Source organism: Esox lucius, chromosome 17, assembly GCF_011004845.1.
Source record: "Esox lucius isolate fEsoLuc1 chromosome 17, fEsoLuc1.pri, whole genome shotgun sequence".
NCBI lineage: Eukaryota > Metazoa > Chordata > Actinopteri > Esociformes > Esocidae > Esox > Esox lucius.
Window position 1 is genome coordinate 9212100 of NC_047585.1, and position 23329 is coordinate 9235428.

General features: G+C 40.7%; 1 protein-coding gene across 4 annotated transcripts in view; it reads left to right on the top strand.

Annotated features, from left to right (window-relative positions):
- Window positions 1-23329, top strand: part of cpne5b (copine Vb) — a 207868-nt gene that overhangs the window by 172657 nt on the left and 11882 nt on the right. For all 4 annotated transcript variants that reach the window (XR_002198020.2, XM_013132288.3, XM_013132289.3 and 1 more), the window contains 3 exons: window positions 4720-4901; window positions 6556-6683; window positions 8832-8934. Coding sequence is in view for 3 of the 4 variants with exons in the window: in XM_013132288.3 (XP_012987742.1) it covers window positions 4720-4901; window positions 6556-6683; window positions 8832-8934 (413 nt within the window). In the remaining variant the exon portion in view is untranslated. The remainder of the gene's footprint in view (window positions 1-4719; window positions 4902-6555; window positions 6684-8831; window positions 8935-23329) is intronic.

Here is a 23329-nt window from a genome sequence, read left to right on the forward strand (position 1 = left end):
ACCCTGACAATTCTTCCATGCTCTTCTTGTCTCCCCGGGTCTGGATTGCTTTCTGTCTCTCTTCCTTCATGCATTTGACTAATACAACCACATTGTCACCAAAATGTTTGCTGCCTCTGTACACCTGAAAGTTTCTGCCTAAATATCTCCAGAGACTTTACATTCTGCCATAAATTGAAATCCAGAAACTGGATCAGAGCCAAGATGTCCAACTACAACCTCCTTTCCCCAGTGTAAAAAGTCACCATTCTGCCTAATTCCTGCCATACTGTAGTCAAAAATGCCTTGGCACAGTGGTTCTCAACTGATGGGCCATACCCCAAATTTGGGTCACTAAGGGAAAAAAGTGAAAAGGAGAGTAAGGGTAGAGTAGGGTATTAAACTCTGGTCTCTGATGGGTTCCACACATGCTGAATGGTTTTAATGGGTCATGACTGTCTACCTAAAATAAATTAAATCCAATTTAAGAAAGCAGGGCAAAATTGGAGGATTGTTGCAACAGTTGTATTGTAAAACAGTGTACACAATAATTTCATTGGTAATGGATTTGCAGTGCATGCTTTGGAGTCATTTTAAACTTCTACTACTAACCAAAAATAAAAGCTAATCCATAGTCTACAACAGCTTTGCTTCCAAGGGATCTCTGGAGTCAATTCCTACTCTACATGTAGGTGTTCCAATAGCCCAGGTCATCTGATGCAGCACCATCACTCTCATTTTTGGTCAAACAGTGCTTACTCAGCCTGGAGGTGTGTTTTGGGTCATTGTCCGGGTGAAAAACAAATGATAGTCCCACTAAGCATGAACCAGATGGGATAGCGTATCGCTGCAGAATACTGTCATACCCATGCTGGTTAAGTGTGCCTTGAATTTCTAAATAAATCACCAACAGTGTCACCAGCAAAGCACCCCCACACCATCCCACCTCTTCCTCGCATGTTTTATGGTGGGAACCACATATGCAGAGATCTTCTGTTCACCCACTCTGCTTCTCACAAAGACACAGCGATTGGCATCAAAAAATCTAAATTTTGACTCATCACACCAAAGGACAGACTTCCATCAGTCTCATGTACATTTCTTCTGTCTTGACCCAACCAAGTCTCTTCTTATTATTGTTGTCTTTCAGTAGTACTTTCTTTTAAGCAATTTTACCATAAAGGCCTGATTGACACAGTCCCCTAAGAACAGTTGATGTTGAGATATGTCTGTTACTTGAACTTTCCACCAAATATCAGAAATCAATATTTGGTGGAAAAACCCAGCTTTCATGCGTCTTGGCATGCTCTCCACCAGTCTGTCCCTTGTGGCACAAAAATTCATGTAGCCTGGCTTTGTTTGATGGCTTGTGACCATCCATCTTCCTCTTGATCAAATTCCTGAGGTTTTCAATGGGGTTCAGGTCTGGAGATTGGGCTGGCCATGACAGGGTGTTCATCTGGTGGTCCTCCATCCACACCTTGATTGACCTGGCTGTGTGGCATGGAGCATTGTCCTGCTGGAAAAACCAGTTCTCAGAGTTGGGGAACATTGTCAGAGCAGAAGGAAGCAGGTGTTTTTCCAGGATAACCTTGTACTTGGCTTGATACATGCATCCTCCACAAACTAGAAATCTGCCTGATTCCAGCCTTGCTGAAGCATCCCCAGATCATCACCAATCCTTCACCAAATTTCACAGAGGGTCGAGACACTGTGGCTTGTAGGCTTCTCCAGGTCTCCGTCTAACCAGGTGTTAGGCGAAAGCTGAAAATGTGACTTGTCAGAGAAGATGACCTTACTCCATTCCTCTACAATCCAATCCTAATGGTCTTTTGTAAACTTCAGCCTGGCTCTTATTTGCTTCTCATTAATGTAGGGCTTTTTTGTAGCTTTGCACGACTTCAGCCCAGCCCCTACGGTTGTTGAGTGACATTTGAATGAATTGATGGTCATATCCGTCAGTGGACAGTTGTTTTTGCCCTCTGCCATATTGTAGCTTTGTTGTCCCCAATGCCTGTTGCATGACCTTGTTCATATGAACCGCTGTCTTAGAAATTTTCAGGATGGAAGCAACCTAACTCTCACTGTATCCCTCTGCCAGTAAAGCTAGAATTGAACCCTACTTTTCCTCACTCAAAGCTTTTCTTTTCAACTATTTTGTCATGCTGAATAGTTATTTTATTATTCAAATTACCTTTGAGGTACTACTTGCACAATTTATGCCATCCAGCTGGTCCTATTGCAAGAGGACAGTGATGACCACAGCAGTGGTTTTTGTACTTTTCATCGTTAAATTAGATTTGGTTCAGGTAATCACCTAATCTGTACCACATTAAGTAAAATGAGGTGTGCGTGTGTTGGAATTTAACTGACACTGGAATGGAATGGCTGCCATACATGTAGAGATGCTGATTTAAGAAAAATTAAGAGTGGTTTCTTAAGAGCTGTATTTTCATTGTTCATTTAACAATGATTTATAAACAAAAATGTGGGGAAAAATATTCATTCAGTATCCATTAGCAGCAATAACCTGGAGTAAACATGTCCTATAGCCACTAATCAGTGTCTGTCATATTGTTTAGAGATCATTGCCCCCTTCTCTTTACAGAACTCATCCTGTCTGGCATGTACTGCCCACTTCCGGTCATGCCACAGTATCTTGATTGGATTAAGGACCAATCTTGATTGGATTGACTTGGCCAATCCAAAACAACACAAATATTATTTATTTGATAAATTTGCTTGAATGTTTTGGGTTTTTGTCTCATTTGAAGACCCATTTTTGGCCCAGTTTTAGCTCCTTGAGGTTCTGTCCAGAGGTCTTTGAGGTTCTGTCCATTCTCCACATAGAGATTGGACTTCCAATGACATTTCCTGTTTGTCCAGGTGGTCTCTGGCAAAATTAAGAGCAGCAGTTCAGTTTTTTGGACAGCAGAGACTTCTTCCTATCAACCCTCCCATGACTGCAATTTGCGATTCAGTGTTCTTTTTAGCTAACCATTGTAACTTGGGTTCACAAACTCCTTTTTAATTTAGTTTTTGCTGGACTGCGTAAGTGGCGCTGGCCAAGAAGAGCGAATGTCTCTTACTGAGTGAGTTGAGTGAGTGAGTGAGTGACTGACTGACTGACTGCCCCTTGTTAAATAATGTAGTGGTTAGAGACACGGACCATGAACCAATAGGTTCCACTTTCAAGCCTCATCATGGTCAAAACAAATTATGCATTAGGATTTGTTCAAGATACCTTCAATAGCTACGTTATAGTAAGCCTAAAATAAAACGTAACAGTTATATTGCGACTATTCCTGGTGCATTTTCGAAATACGTATCCGCATTTTGCGTCAGGATAGACAAAAACTTTGCTGGCTACCACCTTCACTAGCTCCATTATAGTTAGCCTAAAATAAAACAGTTTGCGGTTATATTGCAACTGTTTCTGGTGGATTTTTGAAGTACGCATCCGTGCATGCTTTTTGGGGTAATATAGGCTACATCACAACCCCTTGGGCAGTAAAAGAGTAGGGGTTTTCACTATTCCCTCGTCTTTTCACTTAACAAAAAAGTCAGTTTTCGTCACCTATATTGATATTTATTATATCAATGTCATTCACGAATGAAATAAAACAGTGTTGTGCCATGAAATTAAATATTTTTGGCAGTGTAAATTCATACTCAGTCTCACTAGCAATTGCTCAAATTCTGATGACTATTCTAATTAGTAAGTTAGTAGATACTAGTAAGCCTGTTACTGGCTCATAATCTGTTAAAACGGCCGGTGGCAGAAGCCATATAGTTCATACATGCTACAGTATTTGTGGTCGAGGTAAACTTAATAAGGGTTAGTCAGTTTAACACAATGCTTAATGGTGTCGTGCGAAATATTCAAATTTGGTGTGATGTTAATGCGTGACAAAATGTGTGATCTAATGTCGAGATGCTATACAGACACTCATACACTTATAAATCTGTGGCATAGGAGTAAAAGACACAGCTTCTCACGTGGGAGACCCAGGTTTGGATCCAATGAGGGCAACAACATTTCTCACTTTTATTTGCGGGCCGGCTGAACTAGGCTTGCCTGGTTCTTTTTCTGGTTCTACTACATGTATGATTTCCTGTAAACAAACATAAGGAATTGTTAACAATAAATCTCTTCTGTCAGATAAAAAAGCCTGATTCTGATTAAACAAGGATGTCACATGGTGAACACAAAAAAAAAAAAAAATGTCCAGAAATCATAGCATTTTCAAAATGATCAGATGCAGTTATTGTTTCTCAATCTCAAAAGATCTAGTGAGCACCCAATAATCTATATAAACAATTACCACCTCTGTTGGGAAAAGCCCAACTTAGAGAGGGGGAATACAATTTGATAAGGAAGTAAGGCTCCTTTTAGACTATAGTCTTCAAAAAGCCAGAGGAAATGCATCAACCAGGCAATGTTGTGGCAGGTAGGAACATTGTTGAAACAAGTACAATGACTTTATTGAACAAGGACAGCTATATCTACCTGCCACTAGTTTGATTGGGGAAACACAAAGACCATAATCATTTATATTACACATCATTTGTGGGATCAAACAGCAGCCTCAATCAACCAATAACATTGATTAAACTTTCCTGCCGCAACTAGGGTCTAGTGTTGATAGAGTTCATTTTCCCTTTAAGGCTAATTCAAAGAGCAGTCCAGAACCCTCTCATACCAAGTGGTTATTCATCTGGCCTTTACCCCCTCTCTAGGTAACCCTTCCCAGTCCACCTCTCTGCATTATATGAACCCATACCAGATGAATGCCTATGCCATGGCCTTGAAGGCTGTCGGGGAAATCATCCAGGACTATGACAGTGATAAGATGTTCCCTGCCCTGGGCTTTGGAGCCAAGCTACCCCCGGATGGACGGGTCTCTCACGAATTCCCTCTGGTGAGTCAAATGTGGACATCAGTGGACTGACCATAAGGCATCAGGAGGCCTAGTGGTTTAAGCTTTTGGGCCACAAGTTGAACTACTGCTGACCCTAAATGCTCCTTAGGGTTGCTATCAATAATAGCCGATGCCATGGCCATGACCCTAAACTCAACAAAAAAATATATTTCAAACTAACCCCTTAATTCGATCAGCCATAACATTATGAACACCTGCCTAATATTGTGTAGGTCTCCCTTTTGCCGCCAAAATAGCCTTGACCCGTCGATGCATGGACTCTACTAGAACTCTGAGTGTGATGTGTCTGGTATCTGGCACCAAGATTTTATTAACAGATCCTTTAAGTCCTGTTAGTTGCGAGGTGGGGCCTCCATGGATCGACCTGTGTATCCAGCACATCCCACAGATGCTCGATTGAATTGAGATCTGGGGAATTTGGAGGCCAATTCAACACCTTGAACTCAATGATATGTTCCTCAAACCATTCCTGAACCATTTTTGCTTTGTGGCAGGGCGCAAAGCAAAAGGGTGAACATGGTCTGCAACAATGCTCAGGTAGGTGTTACGTGTCAAAGTAACATCCACATAAATGGCAGGACCCAAGGTTTTCCAGCAAAACATTCCTCAAATCTGACCCCTGTCCACAGCCTCCGCTGGCTTACCTTCTTCCCTTAGTGCATCCTGGTGGCATCTGTTCTCCAGGTAAGCGACGCACACACACTCAACCGTCTACGTGATGTAAAATAAAACGTGATTCGTCAGACCAGGCCACCTTCTTCCATTGCTCCGTGGTCCAGTTCAGTTTTTTTTTCAGCAGTGGACCAGTATGGGCACCCTGACTGGTCTGCGGCTATGTATCCCCATACACAACAAACTGCAATGCACTGTGTGTTCTGACACCTTTCTGTCAGTACCAGCAATTTGAGCTACAGTACTTCATCTGTTGGATCGAAACACACAGGCCATTCTTCACTCCCCACGTGGATCAATGAGCCTTGGTTGCCCATGACACTGTCGCCGGTTCACCGCTTTTCCTTCCTTGGACCACTTGATAGGTTCTGATCACTGCAGACCAGGAACACCCCACAAGGGCTGCAGTTTTGGACATTCTCTGACTCAGTTGTCTAGCCATCACAATTTGGCTCAAGTCAAAGTCGCTCAGATCCTTACACTTTTCCTTTCCTGCTTCTAACACATCAACCTTGAGGACAGAATGTTCAGTTACTGCCTAAAATATTCCACCCACTGACAGATGCCATGATAACAACATTATTAGTGTTGTTCACTTCACCTCTCAGTGGTTATAATGTTATGGCTGATCGGTGTATGTGTTTAAAAAGACAAATATAAACACACGTGTTGTGTATTTACATATTTCATAAAATGTTCCTATTTATATCGATTTTTCCCAGGTGAGTTGACTGAGAACACATACTCATTTTCATCAATATCCTGGCAGAAATTTGCATTAACTATCTTGTAAATGGACAGAAAGACATTTACCTTGTCGGGTCTGGGATTTGATCTTAAAAACGTTCAGTTATTTTTCAGATGGTCTAACATCTAGGGTACCTACAGTATCAACCCCCATAGATAATTCAGAAAAAAAGATCTTCACTTATTAATGCACTTGACTCTTGATTGTTTCCAGAACGGTAACATGGAGAACCCCTACTGTAATGGCATTGAGGGCATCCTTGAGGCTTATCACCAGAGTCTCAAGACTGTTCAGTTGTATGGACCAACCAACTTTGCCCCCGTAGTAAACCACGTGGCCAGGTAATGGAAGCATGCATTTTAACGAGAACACAGACACTCACACACACACACACACACACACACATACACAGATGGGTGGCAACTTCAAAGAAAAATGTATCAGTAAGATGCTGGGCCACCATGAGCATCCAGAAAAGCTTAAATGCACGTTGGTATAGATTCTATGAGTCTGGAACTCTACTGATGGAACACAATTTTTCCAAAACATAGTCCCTTATTTGATGTTTTGATGGTGGTGATGGAGAGCGCTGTCTAACACTTAGATCCTATCCTCTCGCTATCTTGATCCAATATCAAGGTCAGCTGAGCATGCTCAGCATATTTATACGCACCACAGGGCATGATAGGATGTTAATTGCTTAATTGTATCATGCAGTACACCTCTATGAAAGCATCTGTATTTCTTATGTTCCTCCACTAATTTATTAAGGTTTTTCCTTTCATTTGTCACCCATATATACGTAATATAAGCTGAAAACAGACAAATAGAATATTCCTCAATTGATAGGCTATACCACATGTCCATTTGGATTCAGAAACATTAGTAAGAAAATATGATTTATTTCCTTCAGTATGTTAAAAAACATACTATCCATGGTTGGAGCCCATCTGTACCTGTAGTTTCTTACTAGTCCCCAGATTGCCATACCCAGAGAAAACCTGCTACATGTAGATGTCAACTAGAAACATTCATTCTATCGGTATATTACATCATTCTGGTGAGCAAGGATCAATGAGATCCACTGTCTATGCAACAATGAATAAGTAACTGTCAGTACAATAATTTGATTCTTAGTAGGCTAGGTCTAGTTGTATCAACAATTGTATCATCTTACCATTTCAATGTTATATTAAAAAACTGTAAACTCTACAATGTGATGAATTCAGGGTGAATTTCCTAAAATACTATGGTGTGGTTTTAGGATTTTATTTAGGGAAATAGACTGGACCTCTCAAACATATGCTGCATGTCTCATTGAACACTGAGTTGTTAAACTCATAATTTGGCGACATTGCGGTGCACCGATGGCATTGGTCTAGTTTAACTGTGAGGCTCAGCAGCTGCGCACTTGCGACCTGGGGTCATATCTTGGTTGCAGCATAGAAAAAGCACATACTCACAATTTGCCCATTGTCTTACAACATTAAAATCTCTATCTTCTATTTCCTGATATCAGTCCTCCTGTTGTTCGATAGCATTAATCCCATAAATGCCTACTCAGTCTTTCATACCTGCACTTCTTTGCTGTCCTGACCCCATAAGCTGTGACGTTTGGCCCTTTAACAGATGAGAAAACACAAAACACATGATGAGACACATTAGCGCCCTGGTACAGTGAGAGAGAGTAAACAGGACAGCCTCGCCAGGCTGGCGGCAGAGCACTCAGTGTAAAAAATAACACAAAGAGTCAAGGAGGGCAAGCACTCTGATCGTGTTACAGAAGAAGTAGGGTGTGGGAGAAGCATAGATAAATGCCATGCACATACACATACTCTCTCTCACACATAGACACACACACACACACACACCATTTGTCATTATTGTAGGCCACGGTGCTAGGAGATAATTTCCCTGTGTGATGGTAAGTCCTGTCTCATTGGAAATTTCATCCTGCATTAGACATTAATTAAACTGGAATTAGACTGAAATGAGACTTGATGCACCCGAGCACTTATGTAGCTTCCAAAAAAGCGTCTGGAGGACAGGTGGGGGTGGAGTGGTAAGGGTGGAGGTGAGGTGTGAGCCTACACCCCCCCAACACACTCGCACGAACGCACACACACACACGTTGTCACAGTTTGCTGTAGTCATTAGCATGTGAATGCAGCAGGACTGATGGATAGGAAAGGACTCTAACCAGAGGGCCCGTATGAACACCCACAGTTAATCAGTGAATCGCGCAGCGCATTGCTTCATATCCGTAAGCGATTCAAGTCAATGTTTTCCGATCCCCGACCGCAGACACTAAATGAACAGGAGGAGAAGGGAAGATGAAGGGGGCACGGTGGAGTTAGATAAAGGACATTCAACTATTATCATTGGTCACATTGAATTTAGTTTGCAGAAGTCGAGTTGCTTTTTGCTCAGTACCTGTTTGTGCGTGTGTTTTGTTTTTCTGTTTTGTGCATGGGGGTGCACCTAACTAGGTATGCTGCAGCAGTTCAAGACGGCTCCCAGTACTTCGTCCTCCTCATCATCACCGATGGAGTCATATCAGACATGGCTCAGACAAAAGAGGCCATCGTCAATGTGAGTCTGGAGAGCAAGGGAGCTGGGGAGAGTGACATTTGTGCATTCAGAGGATGAAATGAAAGTGTTGGTGTGTGAGAAAGAGAGTGGGGGGGAAATAATTGTATGTGTTTCTTTGGAGAGAGAAGCAAAAGAAGAGAAAGCAAGAAGGACGTTTTCTCCGTGGACTCAGCCAGCCATCCAGCAGACTGGATTTAAAGGGAATTTGCGACTGTTAGTCATACCGTTCGAACAGCCACACCTTCCTTTTAAGATCTTGCCTGCTGCTCTATCTTGCTGACTGACATCGGCTCATCTCTCTGACCACCGCCCTGCATCCTCCACCTCTGTTCACTTCAGCTCTTTTAATGGTGGCTGAATCACATTTTGGGTAACATTCGTTATCAAATGAGTTTTCTCTTAAGTAGGACTGTGAAGTAGAAATGTGTGTGTGTGTCCTCAGGAAAGCTTTTCAGGAACACTGACCCACTTTTCCACAGCTGGTTGGAAGGATGAAGGGATGGATGGAGGGAGGTGAAGTCCATGGCATGCATTATTCATTACAAAGCTGTGTTAACGGAACAGAACACTATGGAACCTGTCAGTAACTTAGAGAACACTACAGTACTGGGAAGCTTTGTCAATGCATCATTTCATTCAGCCTCTTTTTTTTCTCCATTTCCTTTCTTTTGCATCACCTCTATGCATTTCTCTCTTGCCTCCCCCTCATTCTCTATCTCTTGCTCTGTCTCTCTCTCTACCAATGTTTCTCCCTTTCTTCTTCTCCCTCTTTCCATCTCTTTGTGCCTCTCTCTCAGCCTCATGTCACATTAATGCAGACCTAGTCATATCAGGGGCCACACGTTGATCAGATACTTGGACATTATTTTCTACATCCAACAATGAATTGTGTCATTCATTATTTTACTATGGCCCACTCAACTCCTTTCAGTACCAACAGGGCCCTGGCGCTACATCCCAGTATTAGCATTCATTTCAGTTTGACATCACATCTTGTGTTGATAAAGTCTCGTATATGCTCCCAGGAGGTTTCAAAACATGGCTTTAAGTGGCATATTGTGGTCAAATGGCCTAAGCCTCTGCCTCATGTGGACACATAACCCTCCATGGGTTAAGATCCAGCCCAGTGCTCTTTCAGCAAAAATCTTTCGCCACTGTCCCTATCATATTAAACATGAGAATGCCCCAAAATGTTTAGAAAACATGGCATTATTAGTGGTACAGGTTTCCCATATAGATGATTAAAGCGGTTGGTACGCTGGTTCACAGATCTCATTGCTTTCCTATGTCGTGCTCCTGTTTTAGGCATCTTTCTTCCAGCACCTATTTCAAGAAAAATCTTTGTCATCTAGTCTGCTCCAGTCCTTAGCTATATACTGTCTGGTCAGGGTTGAGAACCACGATACACTTAGTAAGTAACTTATCAGTGGACCTATTCCATGGTCTTTGACTCATAAAACCCCTGCTGAGAGTAGCTACAACAGGGCAGGGCTATTATTAGAAATAAGACAACATGAATTTGACAGGGGAATATCTATATTTAAAAGATTCTACAAGATTATGTTGAACAATGCACATATTGAGAGGCTCTCACGTTCACACTGATTACATACACCGATTACGTACACACGCGTACTGCTGTGCTTTGCAGGGCGGTAGCCAAGGGACAAAGACCACTGAAAAGTTCAGCTTCACGCTTCAATGATCTCCGCTACTGAGGCAATTGACCCACTAGAGGTTTACCTTTTGCATTAAACATGATCTTGATGAGTCTAACCTTAAGTCTAAGTCTTAAGTCTACCCTCAGTTTCGTTGGTCAGGTGGTGTCATGAAATGTCTACGTCTTCCATGAGGCACTTGAACTATCGTCTGCAGTTGTTGCCTGGAAACGAGTGACCCTAAGGACTTCGGACTGTAAAGCTTAGGGCTGAAAGTCGATTCACACATTTAATTGCTGTCACACTGTGCTTCTCAAAGGTCAGTTGTTAAGTGAAGTCATCCAAATGAACAATTCTAAGTCTAACGTCTCTCTCTGTGTCAGAGTCTGAAGTGGTCTTTTGTCTCTTGTCCTTCACTGCAGGACATGGCAGGACATTTTTGATGGCTTGTGATACGAGTTATGTTTTTTATGGTTTGCAGATTCGGGTGTAGGTGTGACATACTTCTTAGCATTCATATGATGACATTCACAAGAGATTGCTAATGGGTATGCGCTTATTGAGTAATTTTGGAGACATGGTTTCCAATTGGAATATCCAGTAGGATTCTCATTGCAAATGGTGAGTCTATCGATTTACCCACCAATCCTAAAGCGATAGTTCATCTAAAAATCATATTTATCTAAAAAAGTGTACAAAAAGTTAGTTCAGAATGGACATAGTCATTTTTTTCCAACCATCCGTTATTCAGCTCTGTCCACGGTTGTAATTAGCGTTCTTACTCCTCATTCACACATAAGCGGCATGCTGTTGTTGAAAGTGGAAGCGCTAGTCATCCAAAAAAAGGCTTCCCACCCCGCTCCTTGAAGCGGGACGGCAGCGCTGGCCAAGGCGGAACGGCAGACGGCAAAAAATAGAGCAGTGTTCTATTTTTTTTGTCGCGGAAAGCCAATCGGAGCACAGCGGAAAACCAATAGGACTGCATGTAGGAGGTACTACAATACTGTATAGTCCATAACTTAACCAACACGTCTGACGAACAGATATTTTTGCTTGTACAATAACGTACACTCAGGTTCTATCGAGACAATATATGAAACAATATAGCATGGTCAAGGATCGCTCAGAGTCTTGGACCTATAGTTACCCTCGATCAGTTAATACATAATATGTATTGGCATGCACCCATTTTCGTTAATGAACCGTTTCTGCGGGGCTATCACGGTTCTCTTGAATTGCTAGGAGGCTATAGCAGAGAAATCTGCTCAAATCCCCTGTGTTTTCTTTTACTGAGTTTCCTTTTAATTAACAGAGACTACTTTTTCCTTGAACACAATAGGCTACTTTTCCCAGCTTAAAATAAGTATCTGATTGGTCAAAACAGCAAAGGTGGGACAATGTCAGCAGCCTCCCATTGTCACTAACAGAATGTCAAGTGATTTCACCTTGTCACCTCATCGTCTAAGAATTTGTGAATGGAAACTGTACGTCACACTAAGGCAAGGCTGCTTTGTAAGCAGAAAACTACTCCAAAACACTCCAAACTAAATCTAGTGGTGTTGTTTAATTCAAATAATTCGTTTCACAATATATTTGTCATTTCAAATAAACGGGTTCTTCCTGTGTTTACCAGTCAGTTTTGTTCACAATTGCATCAATCCGTGTGTTAAATTGTTGGCTGTGTGTTATAAAAGCAAAAACATAATGACATAAGGCCAGCAACCCGGGGGTTTTAACCTAGGAAATTATAAACAGGAGTCTGTGTTAAGTACCAAATAAGCAGAAGGTCAGATAACCGTTAGGTATACAGTGAGGGATTTTTTTTTAATCCCCTGCTGATTTTGTACGTTTGCCCACTGACAAAGAAATAATCAGTCTATAATTTTAATGGTAGGTTTATTTGAACAGTGAGAGACAGAATAACAACAAAAAAATCCAGAAAAACACATGTAAAAATTTTTATAAATTCATTTGCATTTTAATAAGTTAAATAAGCAGAGGTGGGGGACTCGAGTCACATGACTTGACTCGAGTCTGACTCGAGTCACAATTTTCAGGACTTGTGACTTGCTTGATTAAAGTATGAAAATGACTTGACTTGACTTTGACTTGAGAACAAGTTACTTGAGACTTGACTTGAAGTGGAAGACTCGACAATGACTTGAACTTATAATAAACAAACAGCAATAAAATTATTTTACATGTTGTGACATCAGCACCACTAATCAGCGTATGTGCCTTTAACGCTGCACAATTCAAACCGCGCAAAACATGGCAGACAGTAACGTTAGTCGAGCTCCACAAATAGTATCGTTTGGATACAAGGACTTTGAACTGGACCGTGTGAATAAAAAAAGATTTGCCAGATGCAAAATATGCAACAACGTCAAATTTCATTCGTTATTTTAAGAACCACAAGGAAAGGTAAGAAAGTAATCTCTTTATATTCAGTTTCACTCTATTACGATTAAGTTACTAATGTAATTAATTAATCTTTTGTTTGTCATAATTTGGCCTTGGTTGCATATTATGTTTATTTATTTTTTTCTTGTTAGAAATGTGACCATTATCATTACTGAATACGTCTGGTAAATAGATGTAAGGAAATTTGACTATAACAGTGGCATAGCCTGAATTTTAATGTTGATGGGCATCTTAAAATGAGCGGGCATGTATATTATTACTCGTAGGCTATAATGTCTGTATTAAATGTGGGCATTTTCAAGTGTTTGTGGACTGCGTGTGGAAACTAAAAAGCATTAACTTTATTGTATGAAAGGCTAACATGGAGGCGCCGATGTGATTAGCACCTAAACATTTCGAAGAGTTTTTTTTTTTTACTCATACAGACAAGAATAATTACAACGTAATTACATATTAGGCAGTTTTTCAGTCACAATAATTAGTTTATAAGGTTGTTATTATTAGCCCTTATTACATGGATTGGCTGAATTCCAGTGCAGAATGCGTGTTATTTCTTGATAACAGACCGTTGCCTTGAAAAACAGCGCGTTGCAATTGACGCAGCAGGATTCTAACCAGAGACGGACTATTTTCTTTAGAGGAAGCAATACAATCGTTTTAAATCAATAAATTCCTTTTGAAATCAATATTTTGTGTGAAATTATAGATTTATTTGGTAGGTAGCCATGTAATAAGCGGGATAAGGTATAGCGAGGCGGTTGTTATAGCGAATACAACCCCTTCAGGCTGATTGAAGACCCTTCCGCTTCGTCCCCCCAAAAAATTATACCGCGGAGGAGAAAAATATTTGATTTTAAAATCGAGCTTCGCACCGAGCGCACGTCAGAAACAGAGGACAGTCTGTGTGTGTGTGTTCAAGTCATTAAGGTTTTGAGGCTGACGTTTGGCAACTCGAACCTTCAGCTCCCTCCATAATGGGGTTCTTTTTGAGCCACTCCTTTGTTGCCTTGGCTGTGTGTTTTGGGTCATTGTCATGCTTGAAAACACATCCATAACCCATTTTCAATGTCCTGGCTGAGAGAAGGAGGTTCTCACCCAAGATTAGACGGTACATGGCCCTGTCCATCGTCCCTTTGATGCGGTGAAGTCCCCTTAGCAGAAAAACACCCCCAAAGCATGTTTCCACCTCCATGTTTGCCGGTGGGGATGGTGTTCTTGGGGTCATAGGCAGCATTCCTCCTGCTCCAAATATGGCTAGTTGAGTTGCTGCCAAAGAGTCTCATCTGACCACAACATTCTTGTCCCTGACATCCTTGGACAGCTCTTTGGTCTTGGCCATGGTGGAGAGGTTGGAATCAGGTGTCTTTTATACAGGTAAGAAGCTGAGATTAGGAGCACTCCCTTTAAGAGTGTGCTCCTAATCTCAGCTTGTTACCTATGTAAAAGACACCTGGGAGCCAGAAATCTTCCTGATTGAGAGGGGCTGAAATACCCACTCATTAAAATAAAAAATCTATATATAACATTTTTAACATTCATTTTTCTTGAATTTTTTTGTTGTTCTTCTGTCTCTCACTGTTCAAATAAACCTACAGTGGGGAGAACAAGTATTTGATACACTGCCGATTTTGCAGGTTTTCCTTCTTACAAAGCATGTAGAGATCTGTAAATTTTATAATAGGTACACTTCAACTGTGAGAGACGGAATCTAAAACAGAAATCCAGAAAATCACATTGTATGATTTGTAAATAATTAATTTGCATTTTATTGCATGACATAAGTATTTGAATACCTTCCAACCAGTAAGAATTCCAGCTCTCACAGACCTGTTAGTTTTTCTTTAAGAAGCTCTCCTGTTCTCCACTCATTATCTGTATTAACTGCATCTGTTTGAACTCGTTACCTGTATAAAACACCTGTCTACACACTCAATCAAACAGACTCCAACCTCTCCACAATGGCCAAGACAAGAGAGCTTTATTAGGACATCAGGGATAAAATTGTAGACCTGCACAAGGCTGGGATAGACTACAGGACAATAGGCAAGCAGCTTGGTGAGAAGGCAACAACTGTTGGCGCAATTATTAGAAAATGGAAGAAGTTCAAGATGACGGTCAATCTCCCTCGGTCTGGCGCTCCATGAAAGATCTCACCTTGTGGGGCATCAATGATCATGAGGAAGGTGAGGGATCAGCCCAGAACTACACGGCAGGACCTGGTCAATGACCAGAAGAGAGCTGGTAACACAGAACCATTAGTAACACACTACGCCGTCATGGATTAAAATCCTGCAGCGCACGCAAGGTCCCCCTGCTCAAGCCAGCGCATGTCCAGGCCCGTCTGAAGTTTGCCAATGACCATCTGGATGATCCAGAGGAGATTGGGAGAAGGTCATGGGGTCTGATGAGACAAAAATAGAGGTTTAAACTCTTCTAAACTCCACTCGCCTGTTTGGAGGAAGAAGAAGGATGAGTACAACCCCAAGAACACCATCCCAACCATGAAGCATGGAGGTGGAAACATCATTCTTTGGGGATGCTTTTCTGCAAAGGGGACAGGATGACTGCACCGTGTTGAGGGGAGGATGGATGGGGCCATGTATCTCAGTAAGAGCATTGAAGATTGGTCGTAGCTGGGTCTTCCAGCATGACAACGACCCGAAACACACAGCCAGGGCAACTAAGGAGTGGCTCCGTAAGAAGCATCTCAAGGTCCTGGAGTGGCCTAGCCAGTCTCCAGACAAGAACCCAATAGCAAATCTTTGGAGGGAGCTGAAAGTACGTATTGCCCAGCGACAGCCCCGAAACCTGAAGGATCTGGAGAAGGTCTGTATGGAGGAGTGGGCCAAAATCCCTGCTGCAGTGTGTGCAAACCTGGTCAAGAACTACAGGAAACGTATGATCTCTGTAATTTCAAACAAAGGTTCTGTACCAAATATTAAGTTCTGCTTTTCTGGTGTATCAAATACTTATGTCATGCAATAAAATGCAAATTAATTACTTAAAAATCATACAATGTGATTTTCTGGATTTTTGTTTTAGATTCCGTCACTCACAGTTGAAGAGTACCTATGATAAAAATTACAGACTTTTACATGCTTTGTAAGTGGGAAACCTGCAAAATCGGCAGTGTATCAAATACTTGTTCTCCCCACTGTACCTTTAAAATTATAGACTGATCATTTCTCTGTCATTGGGCAAACGTACAAAATCATTAGTGGATCAAATTTTTTTTCCCTCACTGTATAATTTGAAATAAAATTACTAAATATTTGTATTTGCAAACTATGGGTTCTGGCTTGGTTTAAGAGAGCAAATGGTGGACATGACAGCTCATGCATTTTCACTGGAGCCATTCTACCTAGGCATAGGCATTGGCAGTTCCCTTCAACCCTGCTGGAAAAAGAAACATTGTCCGTAGTAGAAAAATGGTTGAGAAGCAAATCACGTTCAGCTAGTTTTTGTCAGTGGGGACAACATGCAGACAACATGGGCATGTAATTCATCCTACAAGACCTTGATAATGCAGAACCAAATTTATTAGCTTATTATGTAAATAAGATCACTGCAATAATATAGAATAAGAAACAAACTAGCCTGCTAACACTGTTGTGTTACCTAGCTAACTAGTTAACATCTATAGCATCTACAGTATAGTCGGTGCCTTAGTTGAACTGACTGGGTCCAAACATGACCAACAACCAAAACGACATTTCTGGCCAGCAGTCCTAGCTTTCTTGAGGAAGGGAATAGGAATTGTATTGTTATTTTGTGTGCAATACAATTGTCCCGGCATCATTAGATAAGCTCTGATTAATCACTGAGACATATGCATATGTAGTGTAATCTCTACATGTAAAATACAATTGACATAAAAAATTAAGTCATGATAGTTAGCGTTCAAGTGCTGATTGGTCGATAGGCTTATTCAACATATTCAATTGTGTTTTTTATCAAAAATAAGCAACAGATCACACCTGAAATGAAATGAGCAGGTGTGAGATTTTTTTTTTTGTAATTACATTTAAAATACTCTCGCACACTGATAATGCTTACAGGTGTTATAATTTAGACTACAACATTATTTAGACTAAAGACTGCAACGTTACAGTCAAAGACCTTCATCAGGCATAAAGAAATTGGCGAACACCAGGTGCACATATAGGATCAATTAGCCAATCACATAGTTATAACAGTCATGACATCAGAATGATATAATTGCACTATTTGGAAAAAAATTTAACACATACATTTTACAATGCAAAGACCCAAAAGGGATTCCATAAGAGTGGATTCTAGCTCTGTATTTCAAAGGCCTGGAAACAGGACTGCATTTGTGGTTAATTTCCTGCCACCGCGGACAGGTCATCCGATTGCAGCTGAATTTTCCTTTTGGCTGGTTTGATTGGTGTACTGTATGTAGCTACTGATGCCTGTAGCGAGCTTATCCTCAGCTAATCTTTCATTTCCCTCAGGCCAATGATTTATTACCTGGGCCAATGGGTGGCAATCTGCATCTCTAGCCACTACGCTATCAACAATAGGTAGTCAGTCAGTCACCCAGTCGGAGACATTCACTCTACTTGAACAGTTCCACTTCCATGTTCCGGCAAAAAGTTGCCGTAATTGGGAGTCATGTTGCTCCCACTGCCATGCCTGTTGTTTACAAGAAAGCTTCTGCCAATTCTTTGATGCATGGGTGTGCTTGGGGGCATCTCATGGGAGAATGGATTCAAAAAGAATGTGAGAGCTTCTAGGTGAAAGCTTCTAATCCCCTGGTGGGGAATACTAGTGTTTATTCTCAACAACAAATGTGATTTTACTTAATGGCCTACATAGTGCTCATTATCCATGGCCACTCTTAAGGTAAGGTGGTTACATGGTTAAGGAAGATGTCGACCTATCTTCATATATTCTCAGTCTAGGCGTCTACTGAGAAAACAGCAGATATACCTGGGGAATGGTCAAGGCCTTTCAAAGGTATAGTATTGTTGGATTCTGTCCAACTGATAGAATCATTAAACCCACAAGTCAGGGGAGAACCTTCTTTATTAAATACATTTTGCATGAGTCTAAGATGTTGATCTTCCATATTTCTTACGTTCTCCAAAAATTACATAGTTAACACAGTCTTTTATACCAGTACACATAAGAGGTGGTCAGTGGTCATAGCCCACCATTACACAGCCATTACATAGACCCAGAGTCTATTATCCTCCAATAAGAAAGGTTTATCCTACAAAATGCCCTGGTATGGTATGTTCAAATCTATGGTCCATGGGTCTATTCATAGAGCCTATGACAGTCACATGGACAACTCCTATCAGGAGGTATGGGCAGGATGTATGGATAGGATGTGTGAGGCCGATCGGTAACGGACATCACGTCTTGTCTATTGTCCTTTGTTCAGTTGTCAGCATTTATGTGTTGTGTTAAATTTCTCATGCCCATAATCTCTCAGATTATAGCCATGAGAAAATAAATGTATGGATTACCACTATGAATCTGCAGAAAGTCCAACTCATGGGTTATGTCAATGTTATCTGAAACTACTTCAGTCTGCCAAATGTTTGGTTTAAATTTAGTGCCACAGATTCTCAGTGGGATCGAGATCAAGACTCTGAGTGGGCCACTGTAGGACATTCACTTCTTTGTTCTTGAGCTACTACAATATTGCTTTGGCCTTGTACTTGGGATCATTGTCCTGCTGAATGGTGAATTTCATGCCAAGCATATTGTTTTTAGAGGACTGAAGGCTCTCCTGGACTATTTTCCTGTACTTTGCTGTTCTTTAACAAGATCCTGAGTCATTGCTGATGAGCATCCCCACGGAATGATGCTGCCGGTGTTAGGTTTGTGCCACACATTGAACTTAGAGTTTTATCTATATCTTGGTCTAATCTGACCACCCAAATTGAAGCAAGATTACTCTTATGCTTTCAGAAGGTACTTTCTGAGTAAGGTCTTCTTTCTTTCCCCTCTACAATATAGACCAGTTTTATGCTGAGTAATTGATATGATGGATCTGTTCACTATTACTCCCAGCCAGTGAACTCTGTAAATACCTTAAAGGGATTATTGACCTCTGTCGCGTCTCTCACAAGTCACCTTCTTGTTCAAGCACTGAGTTTTGACAGAAATCCTTTTCTTGGAAGTTTATGTGAGTTGTGATGCAAGTTCCACAACCTGTTCATTGATCCAAATGTTCTCAATGGGATATTCAAACACTTGGATATTGTTATTTACACTTTTACTTATCCATGCATTTCAATTTCTTTATAACAATAACTGTCTTCATGTTCATTCAGAATCACAGCCAGACCAATGATCCTTCAAGTGTCAGGTTCTTATCCAGAAAATCTGACAGTAACTTTAATATTTAAGGCCAATGTACAGGTTATTTTGTCCTGGATGGGGAAATGTCTTTCATGTGTGTGAACTGGATGCTTCCAAAGCACATGGGGTTGCATACTTAAACAAGCAACATGTTTCAGTTTTGTATTTTTCTTGATTTCCCAACATTCAGGCATCTAGATATTTTTACAGGGCAATCTGTATTGTCTACATATTTTCTGAATCAAAATCAGGTATCTAACATTGAGAATATAGGAGTTATGTCCTTTTAATTATTTTTTACAACTGAATAAAAGTGGTTAAATGATAAAAAAGATGTTGTAGAATGTTGTAGAATTCAACATCACTTTCCATCACTTCCCATCATGGTCATTTGTTCTGAAGTGAAGGCAGGCAGGCTGTTGTCTTGAATGCTATGAAATATTTTCTTTAGCAAAGATATTCTACAGCATTCAGCTGCAGACCTGTAGACCCACCTCTAAAACTCTTCTATTTTTGGCATTTCCCTTACATCTTATGATTCTTCATTCCTGAAGCATCCAGACAAAAATAATATATAGATTTTAATGTTTACAACAAACATTAGTATGTTGTATACATTTGCATAATGAGTATTTAACAACTGACAACTGCTTTGCAGAAAGTCGATTATCCACAGAAGGAAACTGTTTATCTGTTATCTCAGTGACATTCTTCGTACTGTTGCCAATGACACTTGAAATATGGGATGTATTCATATCGTGCTAAAAATGCTTCAAACCTCAGAGAGAAAAAACACTTGAAAATCAATAGTGGTGTTAAAGTTATCACATTGTGGGCTGTGGACAAAAGACAACTTCACAGAGGTCTAATGTTTTCCTGGTGTTTATGGACTTTCAGATATGTTCATGATGATTTGACATTATACCTCTAGTGTCAAGTACTGCTGGGGTTAAAACATGTTTTCAGTGTCGTTGTCCTGGCGGTGCATAGACAGTTTGACTCTGCTCCTTTTCTTCTGTCCTGCAAATGTTTTGTTATCACACTGAGATTCATCACTGTACTCTAAAAGACAACATACCTGACCATAACAGAGTGGCATGACTTCAGTTTTCTCTGATGTCATTGAGACCCCCTTATGGGTTCTTGCGGTGCCTCATGGCTATCCTGCCACCACTTGTAGACTGTAGATTGTTTTGTAGTCATTTGAATCATACTAAGTTATTTAACTGTTTTGTGCCTTAAGACATTTATCTGTGTCAGCTGGTTATTTAAGTTGACAGTTTTTTTTCTGTCAAATTGTGCATTCTTAAGGTTTGAGCAGATAGAGGAATTCTTTATGTTTTTTGCTGGTTTTGTCACAAACTATGTCATTGCCCTTGCCATTTCTTGATTGGTTTTTGAAAATTCTAAGGCTACTAGAATTTGCCTTTTTTGCATGGATAGTCACTTAATGTCACTGCACTACATTATTTGCAAGAACAGCTTCTTAAGTTTTGGTCTGAAGTTATTTGGTGTGTCACACAGACCCAGGATTCCCATGTTACAGATGGTGGTCTCAGAGTCAACTGCTATAAAATCACTTCCTCTAGTGTACCTCTACAGTCTAAAATCACACGATTTAGCTCCAAATAACATCTCCATTCTCAGGAAGTGGGCACTCATTTGCTTTACTACAAACACATACAGTGGGGAGAACAAGTATTTGATACACTGCCGATTTTGCAGGTTTTCCCACTTTCAAAGCATGTAGAAGTCTGTAATTATTATCATAGGTACTCTTCAACTGTTGATTAAAAAAAAAATTCCTGTAGTTCTTGACTTGGCACACACTGCAGCAGGGATTTTGGCCCACTCCTCCATACAGACCTTCTCCAGATCCTTCAGGTTTTGGGGCTGTCGCTGGGCAATACGTACTTTCAGCTCCCTCCAAAGATTTTCTATTGGGTACTCCAGGACCTTGAGATGCTTCTTACGGAGCCACTCCTTAGTTGCCCTGGCTGTGTGTTTCGGGTCGTTGTCATGCTGGAAGACCCAGCCACGACCAATCTTCAATGCTCTTACTGAGGGAAGGAGGTTGTTGGCCAAGATCTTGCAATACATGGCCCCATCCATCCTCCCCTCAACACGGTGCAGTCGTCCTGTCCCCTTTGCAGAAAAGCATCCCCAAAGAATGATGTTTCCACCTCCATGCTTCACGGTTGGGATGGTGTTCTTGGGGTTGTACTCATCCTTCTTCTTCCTCCAAACACGGCGAGTGGAGTTTAGAGGAGTTTAAACCTCTATTTTTGTCTCATCAGACCCCATGACCTTCTCCCAATCTCCTCTGGATCATCCAGATGGTCATTGGCAAACTTCAGATGGGCCTGGACATGCGCTGGCTTGAGCAGGGGGACCTTGCGTGTGCTGCAGGATTTTAATCCATGACGGCGTAGTGTTTTACGAATGGTTTTCTTTGAGACTGTGGTCCCAGCTCTCTTCAGGTCATTGACCAGGTCCTGCCGTGTAGTTCTGGGCTGATCCCTCACCTTCCTCATGATCATTGATGCCCCACGAGGTGAGATCTTGCATGGAGCCCCAGACCGAGGGAGATTGACCGTCATCTTGCAACAGTTGTTGCCTTCTCACCAAGCTGCTTGCCTATTGTCCTGTATTGTCCCCAGCCTTGTGCAGGTCTACAATTTTATCCCTGATGTACTTACACAGCTCTCTGGTCTTGGCCATTGTGGAAAGGCTAGAGTCTGTTTGATAGAGTGTGTGGACAGGTGTCTTTTATACAGGTAACAAGTTCAAACAGGTGGAGTTAATACAGGTAATGAGTGGAGAACAGGAGGGCTTCTTAAAGAAAAACTAACAGGTCTGTGAAAGCCTGAATTCCTACTGGTTGGTAGGTGATCAAATACTTATGTCATGCAATAAAATGCAAATTAATTATTAATGTGATTTTTGTTTTAGATTCCATCTCTCACAGTTGAAGAGTACCTATGATAATAATTACAGACTTCTACATGCTTTGTAAGTAAGAAAACCTGCAAAATCAGCAGTGTATCAAATACTTGTTCTCCCCCCTGTAATTAGCCTCAGATTGGTGTAGCAATGATTGGAGTTTCTATCATATTTCTTAAAACAGTAATTTCCTTTAAAATGAGTAAAGTGAACCAGTACACTTGTGTTTAAATTGACATTTCCTACAGTCGATGTTTCCTTTATTTATTCATTGACTTATTTCTGAGAGGATAACAGTACCACACATACAGAGAGAGGAAGAGACAGGAAGAAATTACGTGGCAGACAGAGAAAGATACAGCGAATACGGGATTCTCAATTTATTCTTAATCAAATTAATGTTCAATTTTGAAGAAAAAAATTAATTACAGCTAGTGTTTATGCTGGCCCCATTTTACACTTTTTCTGTTGAATTTATCTGAGCTATGACCAGTCCATCAAACGGACACATGCAAACACACACACTCACATACTATTTTGTATCCTTGATGGTAACTTTAACCAAAACCATAGCCCTAACCCTAATAACCTAATCATTTGTATATGAATAAAGCCTAATTGCTCCTACTGTAGGTCATTACTGTAATTACGCATATTTACCTGGGAAAATAGCAATAAAAATGACTTATTTTGAGATTAGGTTCCTGGTTGGAGAATAGGTAAAATACGAAAATAATTGTGGTGTGGAAAGATAAAAAATTTAAAGATAGTAATGTAGGAAACATGGAAAGTACAATTTTACATATCAGGGCAAATGCAATTCCCAATTTAGATTTGGCTGTAGTGTGTAGAATGGTGGTTACTTTCATGTTCAGGTATTACCAGTTAGGTTTAGGGTTAAGTGTTAGGACTAGATTAAGTTTAGGCAAAATTCTGCTTATTGAGGTTGGAGTTAGGCTAAAGCTAAGGATAGGATATCTTAGGTTAAATACACATTTTATAGTTTTTAATTGTATTTATTTATATATTCAAAG